The sequence below is a fragment of the Melampsora larici-populina genome (genome assembly GCF_000204055.1).
Source record: "Melampsora larici-populina 98AG31 unplaced genomic scaffold MELLAscaffold_18, whole genome shotgun sequence".
In the NCBI taxonomy this organism is placed as follows: Eukaryota; Fungi; Basidiomycota; class Pucciniomycetes; order Pucciniales; family Melampsoraceae; genus Melampsora; species Melampsora laricis-populina.
The window spans coordinates 1,325,405-1,338,378 of record NW_006768782.1 but is presented as its reverse complement, the minus strand read 5'-3'; the positions used below and the strand labels follow the sequence as shown (position 1 = coordinate 1,338,378).

General features: G+C 39.7%; 1 protein-coding gene across 1 annotated transcript; it reads left to right on the top strand.

Annotated features, from left to right (window-relative positions):
- Positions 1 to 2,098: 2,098 nt before the first annotated feature.
- On the top strand, positions 2,099 to 2,808 carry MELLADRAFT_106605 (uncharacterized protein; the record flags this gene model as incomplete). Its single annotated transcript, XM_007410043.1, has 3 exons — positions 2,099 to 2,239; positions 2,311 to 2,370; positions 2,569 to 2,808. The coding sequence occupies 3 exons, from the start codon at positions 2,099 to 2,101 to the stop codon at positions 2,806 to 2,808; spliced, it is 441 nt and encodes a 146-aa protein (XP_007410105.1).
- Positions 2,809 to 12,974: the final 10,166 nt, after the last annotated feature.

Below are 12,974 nucleotides of genomic sequence, written 5' to 3'. Positions count from 1 at the left end.
TCTCACGCTGTCGCGGGGCTCGAGTCTCGAGCGACCGCGTGGAACTTTGTTGAGTTTAAACATCTTTATATCTATCTTTATCCATGCAGCTGAGCGTGGTGAGTTTTCACTTCTTCGTTTGAAAACTCGAAGTTCAAGTAATCAATATCGTCAAAAGTATATAGTCAATCCTGATTCAAATTCCAAAAGGAATTCAAAAATATCAATTGCCACATATGCGCTAAGGTTCCGGTTCAACCGGTGTCAGACACCTATCTCGCTTAACTTGAACACCAAGCACGAGTTTTTCGAAAAGAATTCATGGTCTTGGATGACCAACCACTGCCAAACCATTTAGCCTTTGACTTGGTCACAGTTACCTGCCCACTCTCAACACCTGACTTGAACATTGATTGATCTCGGATTTGACTGGCCTAAAACTTCTCTATTTGCTAGGCTACTTTTCCGAATAATTGCGTACATCAAGAATATCATTTGAGTGGTGAGAATCAGAGACGATGGTCCAGCCAGAGGAACAGAAGATGGTGGCCTTTGTGATGCAAATACCACCCAGCGTAAATCCATATTACGCTGCCGCTACTTACCTTGATCAACAAACTAAGGTCAGTCAAATCTTCCGGCTCTCAAATACTCTCGGTGTGAACATGTTAACATGATCAAATGTGTTTCACCCTGCGACCACGGCGTTTTCCTGGAGTATAGTCTGTCTTGATGCCAAAATGGGTTAGGATTCTTTCCGCAGTGATCGCGGGGTGCTATGTTATGTATGTACTTGTATCCGTTTGAACCTTACATCTCAATCCAAGGGTGATGTTGATACCTGTTTTATATACTTTCTAGAATGCTTTTCCAATGCTTGCATTTATTGTACATCAGGATTGTAACGAGAACGTTCAGGTTCTATTCTTTCACAAGACGTGAGTAAATTCCTGTGACTTATTTGCCAGAACAACTATCCTGATTGTGATTTTGGATGATGGGTCGTAGTGAACATCTTGAAGATAGATGTTCCCAATATGACTGGATTGGTATACTTGTTCTATACTTCACGTAAGCAAAACGTCACACGCAGAGATGTATAAAGTCATACCCTTATTCTTGCTGAACTTGAACATCGATTTGATCCACGCGACGCAGTGGTGTTGGCGGATTTGACCTTTCAACAGCTTATAGATGCGGGCTATGTTTCTGATCGCAATAAACTCCCTCTATTTGGTATCAAGTTTGCAGTGGTCCTTGTAGGATCTTGGTAAGCACCTAGAAACAAGAAAACCTGACACTTTATGTCATACTGATGTGTGCTTTTGATGGTTCGAATTCTAGGGGTTTGTCCATCTCGTTTCCATCGGTCCTCTCCTTTCACGTGATGAACAGTAGTTGAATATATAGATCTCCATGGTTCTTTTCAGTGTTCCTTTGGGTGTGTTTTTGCCAGTGTCTGACGTCCTTGTGGGATAAGTCATGGTGTTTGGTTTCCCCGCAGAAAAGAACATTGGTACTTCCAACACCTCTTCGTTGGAGCCTGAACGGATTATTCATTTGTTTATCTCTTTGGACCCTACGTAGGTCTCTTTTCTTCTGATCGTGTTGGTGTTCACCGCTAATTAGCAGCTCTTGATTCCATTTCGGAGCAGCCACTTTCTTTGTAACATTATTTGGCGCGGAGCAGGAACACCAGAAGCTGCGGGAGTTAGCAAGAGCTATCACGTCAGACTTGCGTCATCAAGGGATGGCGGTCGACATATCCAACTATAGCCGGATGGACCTGTTGGTAAGGTTGATACCTGCAAGACAGCTGACAGTACATCGAGTGAGTGATCACAAGTAAGACCTTCCTGGGTATCTGAGAACTAACGATGACGCGTCGATGCATTTGCTTAGGATCGAATGGCGCACTGGTTCAGATTGGGGATCATAGCTGCGCTCGTCGACTTGATTGTCTTATGTGTGGTGGGTCACTCATTTTCTCAATTCGGTTGTTCATGAGAGATGACCTTGATCTAATCCGACATTTATCAATATATATCAGCTTTACGTACCACTGCTAATAATATCCATAGGTGCCATTCGCAAGAAAACCAGGGAGTGCACTTTTTCAATGGCAACTTGCACCGCAGAGCAGTCCGTTCACTGGCAAAAAATTCAGCGTAGATTAGACGAGGACCATCGAACTCTAGTACAACATGCAATCATGGCATACTTATCAACATCAATCTTTATCCCTATTGTAGCATTCCAAGTAAGTTCATAGTCTCATAGTCTCACGTAATTGACCTCCTCTTTCTCATTATGCTGTCTTTTTGAACATAGTTCGCATACAAAGGGCCGACTTTTGTGCAAGACGAGAAATGGCTTGTTCTCACGCAAATCGTCAGTTTGCTCAGCTCCTTCACTTTTATCAAAGTTTGGAATGTATGCTGATCGTTTGCCTGATCACAGGGATTGCACGGTCCTTTCGCCATCACTGGGAACATGTTGAGTCTTCTTTCCCTTCAGATTCCATCATAGTTTAATCGCACTCTAATCTTAAATGAAATGTTCAGTGTTGAATGGGTTCTCAATAAACAGGCAAGACGAACCTTGAAAATGCACAGAGAGGTCAGACAGTCGTGCCGACTCCGTGACACAGAGAAAGACCTTGACTGCTCTGGTCAATCAATAAACACGACCAATGGAAGCAGCGTCAAACTTGAACTCACAGACCTTTGTCCTCCTGAAGATGCAAAGGATGAATTGAATACTGTCAAAGCTGTCCGGGCATTGGATGAAGATATTGTACAAAGAGAGGCGGTGAGATTTGTAGTATAAGTCAATTGGAACCGCCAAGTCTTATATCCACTCTTCAAGTCTTGGAGAAGTGTTTCTGAAATGGAATAGCTACCTTGATAATCATACAAGAATTATTCATGCAACAATTGTCAATAAGCAGAGTAAGAGTTTTGATGAAAGAATTGTGACTTGTGATTCATTCATCATTTGTGGAGAGCAATATCAAGACAGATTGGGATTTGCAGATGTTATGCTTCAGAGACTTCCATCATTCTCAAGGAGTTCAACACCAGTTCTACCATTGTGAAATCTGGTCTCTTACCTGGAGACTAGTAAACCATTGGAGTGCGATGTGGAGGTAGTCACAAAAATGATCAATGGGTCTAGTATGGGGACAAAACCCCTGTCCAAGACTCTTCACCTTTGGGGCAGTAAAAGGCCTGAGAAGATCATCCTTCTCAACCCACCCTGTGGTGTGCCAAACCCGTGGCAATACAGTGTACAACAGCGTGCAAGTTGTCATTGACACTTGAGCCCGCCTTTTGCAGTCCACTCTTAATTGGTATAATCATTTAGTGTGGGTGATTTCATAAAAGTCTACACTTAGTAGTAGACTTATGTTTGTTTCATTCAGACATTCCAAAGAAGTCTTACCCTTGAGTGTGATCTTTGCAGCCTCTATAATACTATTTTACTTTACCATAGGTGTGACGGTTGGGTACTCAATGACTCAAGGCTCACTGATTTGGGGAAGAGCGGGGTTTATAGATTTGAGGGCTTATATTTATATTTAAAATATGAAGTAATTACAAACAAATTCATAAAAGAGGCAGGAAAAAGAGGAAGGAACTGGTCTGTTTGGATAAATCCAGACAGACTACGGTTAAATGACTCCTTAAAAGGAGGTTTACAATTACAATTGTAATAAAATAGCATAATTGAAGAAAGCTGGATTCAAGTCTTTCCTAGAGAGTGAGGTCTATATCACTATAGTGGGACCCATCAAGAGGCAAGAAGCCACAGACTGGGTAATTTGCAATCACAACAAACAATCTGATTTTCATCTGGTGCACCCTTGACCATCAGAAATAAAGATAAAAAAACTTTCAAAATTGGTCTTGTGAGGATATTTTTGAATAGCTGTGAACAAAAGGACCCCAAAAGTATCTTGATTTTTGGATTGAGTGATATTTGTGACTTCAGCAATCTTTTTTGAAAAATTATCCAATTGAGTGGCTCTTGATGGCTCCCACTATACTCTGGTTGTCCTTATGGTCACCAACCTTGGGTTGTTCTTATGGTCACCAACCTAAGTACTTGTAAAGAGTCCACTACCCTTTGAGTTGTTGAAGGCCACCAACCTTGGGTTGTTCTTAAGGTCACCAACTTAAGTACTTGTATGTGTATAGTCCACTACCCTTTGAGTTGTTAAAGCTCACCAACTTAGTATAGAATTTACTTGGGGACAGTAGAGGATCCAAAAGGGTGGTAGCATAACAGCATCAGTTTTATCCTGAGAACACCTTGCTGTGAGAATCTCCGTGAGAAAACCAAGCAGCTACAGAGAATAGTGTCTTGCTGTGCACCCATCATATAGTGTGGTGGACACCCATGGCACTCAATAGTTCATTTTTTCACTTAAATCCCATCACAAACAAGCCATACAATTTGAGAGCATCCTAATCAAGAACCATGAAGTATTCTAATCCACATATTGATTGCTATCTTGGAACATATGCAAATATTTCACTTGTTCTGCGTGACTTACAATCTGAAGCTTTCATGGCACCATCATATCCCAACTCAAAAACAATGGCTTGATGTTGGAATCTTACCCCATTTATCAATGGAATCACGTAACATAAATGATTCCATGCAAAGAATTGAACCCAATAATTTACAAACTAAAGTAGACAATCCAATGACACAAACAAAATTTAAGACCTTCAATATGAATGCAACCAAAATTGAAATCAGAGGACTGAAAGCATCATTGGAAACATTGATACAATTAGCATGTGATTCAGTTGAATGTGAAGAATAAGATCAGGATATTTTAAAACTTAATCAAGAGACTTTAAACCTCATTGAAACAATCAAGATTTTGAATTTAGAAATGTTTTATTGTCTGATTCAAAAGAAATGATTTATCCTTTTGAAGACCATCAAACTACTCCTGATTTAAATGGAGAATTTTGTAAGAAAAAAATTGAAAGCAAACACTTGATTTGATGTTTTGAACAAATTAATGTCTGTTCCTTCTCTTACAGATCCATCAATCCTACAGAATCCCTTTGTACAGGCTTGGGGAGGTTGATGACGTTCAGAGGAAACAAAAACACACCTCTCTTGAAGAAAAAGTGCCACTCTGGAAGAAATTGTACTATCCCTGAATGTCCCAGGGATTTCCTCAGGCAGTCTCAGCAAAAGAATGATACTGCAACTCTCCAAAAGAGTGAAGGAAGTGTTACTTACTTTTAGTCAGGAAGCTATTTAAAGTAATGAAGTAAATTACTAGTCTAATTATTATAAGACTCTTGATTATGAACCTTAATATTATGTTAAAGTTGTTCTTTAAACGTGATGTGTAATAAAGGCTTGGGGGAAACCTGTGAAGGCTGAGAGAGGAGGAATTTATATTACACTGTAAACATTATACACTATCCCCAAGTGGAAATGGGAAAATAAGATTGTAGTTTGTCATGAAAGATATATCAGTGCACACCTTAGCCAAGGCACCCACTACATATGTGCAGAAGGAGGGGAAAATTGGGAGCTATCATGTACATACAGAGCTGCTCAGCTATTGGCTCATCTGAATGAGTGGATCATATGTAATACTTTCTGTGATTTTGTTAAGTTTGACAAAAGCATTCCAAAAATTGACTACATACACTGACTCATAGTTTTGGTGTAATTCCATCAACTAAACCTCATGTAACACTCTTTCTGTTACTGTTGAATGGCTTTCAGAGTATTACATGAGTAGTTATGGAAGTATATGTAGTCAATTTTTAGGACAATTTTGTCAAACTGGAAAAAATTACATGAAGTATCACATGTGATTTACCTCTTCAGATGAGCAGGGAACTGAGCAGACCTGTATATACATGATAGCTGATAATTTGCTCAGCTTGTTGCATATATGTAGTGTGGGTGTTAGGGCTCAGGTGTACAGTGATAGATATTTTGATGACAAACTACAATAATCATCATTTTCACAGTTCCACTTGGGGATAATTTATAATGTTTACAGTGATAATCTCTTCTCTAAACCTAACTGTAGTGATATTTGTTTATATCACCAATACTGCAACTGCTACACAACACAATAAGTTTTGACCTCATCTGTGAGGGTTGGTTACTCTTTTGAGTACTCAGGGCTCACTAATTGGGCAAGGTGGGTCTTATAATTCAAGTAATTATAATTATATTTCAAATATAATGTAGTTACAAGGAATTATAAACAAAGAAAGGGGATGAGGAAGGGAAGATACTGGTCTGAAAGGATAAATCCTGACAGACTACAGCTAGGTGACTCCTTAAAAGGAGGTTTGGATGATAATGATATAAGATTATAAGTGGTGAAGGGTGGATCCTAGTCCTTCCTTTAATCTTCAAGTGACAGATTAAAGAGTGGTTTGGAGTTCACTAGACTAGTTGTTCTATGGTCACTAACCCTGGGTAGTTCTTATGGTCACCAACCTTGGAATTTTCTACGGTCACCAACCTTGGGTTGTTTTATGGTCACCAACCTATTTTTTTCTACTTAGGGGAAGTAGAGGATCCAGAGATGGAATGAAGAATGTATTACTTACTTTTAGTCAGGAAACTTCTTAAAGTAATGAAGTAAATCACTAGTCTTACAGTTATAAGACTCTTGACAATGTACTTCAATATTACTTTAAAGTGGTTCTTTCAAAGTAGTGTGTAATAAAATCTTGGGGGGAACTCTCTCAAGGCTGAGAGAGGAGGGGTTTATATACTCTTCTCTCCAAACCTAACTGTAGTGCTATTTGTTTCCATCACTAGAATCATTTAGAAATTATTATTAATTATGATTATTGTTTGTACTTAATTATATATGGTAATATTAATTATGTGTTATGTACTATAAGCATACTAACTCTTGACACTGAGTTATGAGGTGTACTTGATGTGTTATTACATATTACATGGTATTTTAAGTGTACGTGTATATGTAATAAGTAATTTTATATACTTTCTTACATGTTACGTACCATTTATAGACGGTATGTATCTGTAATTAGGTTTCTATATGATAATTTTATGCTACAAGTTAGTTTTGGGTACATGCATATGTACCCAGGGCTGACATCATCTGTGTTGTGCAGCGCAAGCTGCGCTATGGCACTACGCAAGCAATCACAATTTTTATGCAAAATTTTTTCCTCAGAGGTATGGAGCGGAGTTTGCCCAAATATAGCAGGATTGCGTACAATATAGCGCGCATTATTGCGCAAAGGGAGACACTCCTATTATCATTGCTTGTGTATAGGTCATAACAAGCAATAAAACAGAAACATTGACAGAAATACCCCTTTCTAGTGTAAAAAAGTACTAGTTATTATTGTTGAGCGTGTGTACAAAAGGAATAATGAGAGAAAAATATATAAGAGTCAAGTTATTATCATCAACCTTGTGTATAAAGGGAATAAAAAGATAAAAAAAATCGAGAGCAAATAAGTGATATCATTTCTTTCTCTTAAATATAACCAATTAGGTCATACACCAAGGCTAGAGCGATATAGAGAAACAAATAGGAATAGCAATTCAGCAGTTTTCTGAAAACGAGTCAAGATTTCAAGGTTGTACAAATCAACCTGAATCCTAGATTTGTTTTCTTTCTGATAACTAGTCCTGCTCTGAATTGCAAAGCTGCTAGCAAAGCTACACAGATAATGAAGCAACTTGTAGCTAAAAGTTATCAAATTAACAATTGATTGATTGGTAATAATTGTAGATCCAACTATTCTTTTGATAGCAGTGACAGCAATATTGATTGATATTCAATTCACAAGTTGTGGATTGAAGTGCACAATTGATAGTTCAATAGCAATGAGCAAACTGGTCAATTCAATAGCAGTGATGAAACTGTAAGAAATCAAAGGTAACCAACAATTATCAGCAATTGACATCATTTCCTTCTTGGAACGAGCTGATAGCAGATGAGACTTCAAGACCACAACTCTCACTTATAATCTTCTAATATTGCTGATTATAAGTGAAAGGAATAGGAATAAACAATGCAATGAATTCAAACAAAGGAGTTATGAATTTGAGTACACAACAATAAGGTCACAAGACCACACCTCTTGCTTATAATCTGCTAAATATCGCCGATTATAAGTGAAAGTTGATGATTAAGTCGGAACAAATGATGCTATGAATTTGGACAAAAGCTATATACAAATTCAAAGCAAGAGTAGCGCCTAGTACTTTGGCCAGACCCCCAATTGTCAACAAATAGGCTTATTGAGAAAGTGACTAGACACAAATAACAAAGAGTACTTGACTAGTTCTTGTAAAGGTAGGTGAACTTTTAGAGGAAACCACTATTTACCGCCCGGAAAAAAACCCCAAAGCCCCCTTTCCGGGTATTTTGCAGGCTGTGACTTTCCTCAGGCCGCTTTGAAATCAAAGCGGGCCGAGGATCCAAAGTGACTTGGGGATTGTGTAGTTTGCAGTCTCTCGTGAAGCTTCCACTTTTTCTTGTGTGTTTCTCTCAAGGCCCAAGTGTATGTTATATAGCATGGAAAGTGATTGGAATGAAAACATGAAGGATTGATACACGATCAATTACAAGCATATCTTGACACAAAAGAGGATTGATTACAGCAAATCTTGAGACAAAACATTCATTTTTTCTTCTCATCAGAAGTCAACAACAAGCAACAAGCAACACAAAAACAAGAAAGAAAAAAACAGTTGGAAAAGCAGAAAAACAAGAAATGAAACAACATGAGAGTCAATGGTGAGATGTCCATCTTTCCAACTCCGTGTTGTGTTCCTTTATCCATTGAGGAACCAGAGTAGTATCATGCATCACTGCATTTTGGACCTGTCCATAAACTTCAGGAAAAGGTACTAAATGATGACCCAGACCTAGACTGACAAAGTGAATCCCATCGACAAATGTGAATACTATTGGCAACACCCAAACCACTATGCTACGCTATGGATTTTGGGCAATCGCAATGGCGGAGCGCAGCCTGCGCTATGACACTGCCAGCATTAAAGAGGTTCCCAGATGGGAATATGGGTTGTAGGAATCAGACAGCCTTTGTGCCTACATATATCACAATGGCGGTCGGATCCCTATGACCCATATTCCCATCTGGGAACCTCTTTAATGCTGGCAGTGTGAGGCTGCACTATTTACTTTAAAAAAAATTCTCACAGTGGCAGAGCGGTACATACCGCTATACAGGCGCTATACAGCAGTTCGCTATGGGTTGCCATATAGCGCACTATATCGCTATATGGCGCGCTATGTAGTGGAGAATACTGAAAATCAAAGTTAAAAACGGGGAAAAATATTGAACACTTGATTGGCTTGGAGTCTACACACTGCTTTTGTAGCAATCAAGGAGAAAAAATAAGAAGAGACCATGAAAAACAATTAAACAGGATACTAACCCTTTTTTTTGGTCATCTTGTCTAAGTAAAATTGAAGGGCTTTAGCGGCTTCCTCAAATAGTCCTTTGGGGATGATTCCTTCCTCTAGCCAAGCCTGAGAACCAACTAATCGCTCCATCGTCTTGGGGAGCATGCTACCTCAAGACGGCGTACAGATATTGGCAGCGGCCAAAAAGGTTTGCTCACATGCACAGGATGTGGCTGAGATCGACAGGTAATCACGTGTGAGTTCGGCAAGTGTGGGAAAGTCTTTTTCATGTTTCTGTTGGTAGAAAATGAGGACATCAGCAACCTGTTCTTAAGGCGGAAATAAGCAAAAGAAGAGAAAAATGGAGGGACCAACCTTCCACCAATTGAGTGGGGATTGATCTTTATTCATTGGGAATCAGCCTGCCAAGTAGTTGTCAAGTTCAGATCGGGAGGGCTTGTCTGGGATGTCAGTTGACACTCCAAAGACATCATAATCGTCCGTCTCCCCAGAATCGACGGGTTCATCAGGTGGTGGTGTTGGCTCGCGAGCCAAAGAGTCTTCCACAAGGTGATTGAAGGCTTTCTCAATTATAGCTTGAGACTTGGCGTTGTGATTGGGATAATGAATCAAAAAAAACTTTTGACCGAATCTGGTATTGAGGATGGTAGCCAATACTATGGCATCAGACTTGACTGCCTTGTGTTGGTATTCTTTGAGCCATTTGATCATGACATCTATCGAATTCGCCAGACTCGGATAGGTGGAAGTCTCTGCTTGAAGCTGTTGCAGATCAGTGATTACTTGTATATACTCCATTAAGAGTATACAACCAGTAGGTCCGTTGCCCTCAACTCGGGCAGTCGCTTCAAAACAGGTCTACAAAGGGAATCAAATCAATCAGTAACAAGAATCAAACGTATAAGATAGAGGGAAACTTACCTTTAAAACCTTGTTGACCAACTCTACAACGTGCCATTCAGAAGGCGAGATAGTCACACCCTTAAAGAAACAAGCCTTTCAATCGGCTGCGATCATTGAATTGATCACCTGTGATGACTCAATAGTAAGTACAAACTAAGAATGATATATTTGGCAATAACAATGCTTACCTCGTGAGCCTCATATGTGATCTTGCAGCTTTCGTAATGTGAATTCCATCGCGTCTTGCAGGGTTGTTTCAGCATGCGCCCGGTATATCCCATCCTGGCAGCACGGGTCTTGAAATCATTCCGACAAGCCGCGCTGCTGACAATCTGGCCAGACACTGTATCAACCTGAGAGAAAACATAGTGTCATAAAATCAAAAATGTTATTAGTCAACTTTATAATGCAACATATTATAAAGAAAAACTTACCTTTTCAAGAGCCACTGCGACTATATCTCACAGGGTTCACCTGAACCTACCTTCTCCACCTCCTCATCATCATCTACCCCATCAGGCTCGTCTGGTAAGCCAATCTCATTCTCCTTGTCCGGCTCATCATCATACTCAACTTCCTCCTCGCCGTTGTTGAACTTGATACCTGGAATTGGAAGAGGAACCCCGTGGGGAGTAAAAGGCTTCTTTGAACCTACCTTTTGGCCAAGGCCTTAAGGCCGTGTCCAACAACAAGATTTAGTTTATGTGCAAAGCATTTGATATGATGAGTTGAGGGATCCCATGAAACAGGATCCGTGGTGTTTGAGAACATATTCTGAAGTTCTGATGCCATGGGTCCATTATTACCCCCGCTGTCGGTCGTCTGGGCTAGCATGTGAGTAAAATAGAAGATACGAAAAAAATCATTCAAAAGTATTAATGATAAATGAACAGAATAAAATGAAACCAAAGAAATAAGAGACTTATCTTTTGATGAAGTCCGTGTTTAATCAAGAACTTCCCAATAGGTGGCGCTAGAAGCACTCCAAAGTGCCGCCAAGCGACCAGCTTCAGGGTGAGATGAGTCAATTGGTAGTTCCAGTTATCGTTGATGTAATTGGCGGTGGCTCCAACAAACACATATTGATTCCCTTTGGTCGTCCAAACATTGTGGACAAGACAAAACTTGCCTTTATTGTTCTATATATAAAAAAATAAATTAATTTGATGATCAATGTGAGTAGAGTTAGGATTGTGACTTACTTTCAATTTGTTTATTGCCTTATTGTGCAAGGCTGCAAACAGTTCAACCAATTGATTGGTAGCCCAAGTTGATGATCAAACTTTAGCACCTTGATTGACAGTGTAAAAGGCAGATCGAAGAGCAACATCTTTGAAACAAGCCCATGGGAGGGCGTGTCATACAATCCAGATGACCAAGATGAAGTTCAAGAGATCAACAGAGAAAGTGGGTCCGGCAAGATACAAATCAAGAGTGGTCTTGGCGATTTTTTTCTCTTTGTCCAACCTTTCAAGATAGCTGAGAGGAAGATCAACACCTGCGGCTATTGCTCAATCTCGTTCCTTGTATACTGGACGTTGCTTGTTACCATCATGGTGGCCCCAAAGGCCATAATAGGAGGTTGTCTGTTTTTTATATGTGTTGCCACACCAGTGACATTTGTACTTAAGGCCCTAGATGAAAAAAAAGAGGAGATTTAATTTTTATGTCATCCATTGTATGATAGAAAATCAAAAGAAGATATAGAACATATAAAATGTACGTTAGGAGGGTGGAAGTAAGTGAGAAGCCCCTTTACACCAATTGTCTGACCTTCATTATAACCAATTGGCTTCTCCCCAACAAACTCGATATCAGAACCTTGGGACAACTCCACCTCTGGCGCACTAAACTTCCGGCAGTACAACCAACGACAGGAAGCACTTTCCCGGCGGTACAGTTACCAACCCGTTGCACTAGATCAATATAGATCATCTAGATCATTTTTCAATTGACTTTCAAGAGCTCTCCAAGTCCTCATCCCAGTCAAAAAAATATCCATCATGATGTTGATGGTGTATATGTTCATTAAAGCTCTTTAGATTGTACATTAGGTCATCATCTTCAGGACCAAAGTCCCCAGATCACTTAGATTGATCTGAGATATGCACAGATCAATCTGAGTCACATTCGAGATCAATCTGAGACCTCTCAGATCAATCTGAGTCCTCTCAGATCAGTCTCAACTTTGTCCCACAGATTGATCCGAGTATGTCTCAGACCACTAGATCAATCTGTCATTGACCATATCCTGAATCACTTATTGACCTCTCTCAGAGCGCTACCCTACCAGACCACACCTTGTCGTCCAATTGATCAGCATCAATAAAAATTGACAAATCATATACTTAAAATTGTAAGCTCAAATCACCCCATCGATCTGGGCAATATGAATGAAATCCCAATCAGCGTGATTGATCGTTGGATCCAATAAGTTACAACGCAACGCAACCAACACACTCAACCCAAATATCAATCAGATTGATCGCATCACAGCCCCAAGTGCGATATCACAGACCAGTGTAAGGCATCTAGCCATGAGTAACAATGAGTCGATTGAAAACCTTTCCGTGTTTCACAGCCATGGAACAGTGCCATGAGGTGCCATGATGTGCCATGTTAGATTCAACACCTCATTCAACATTAAGATTTG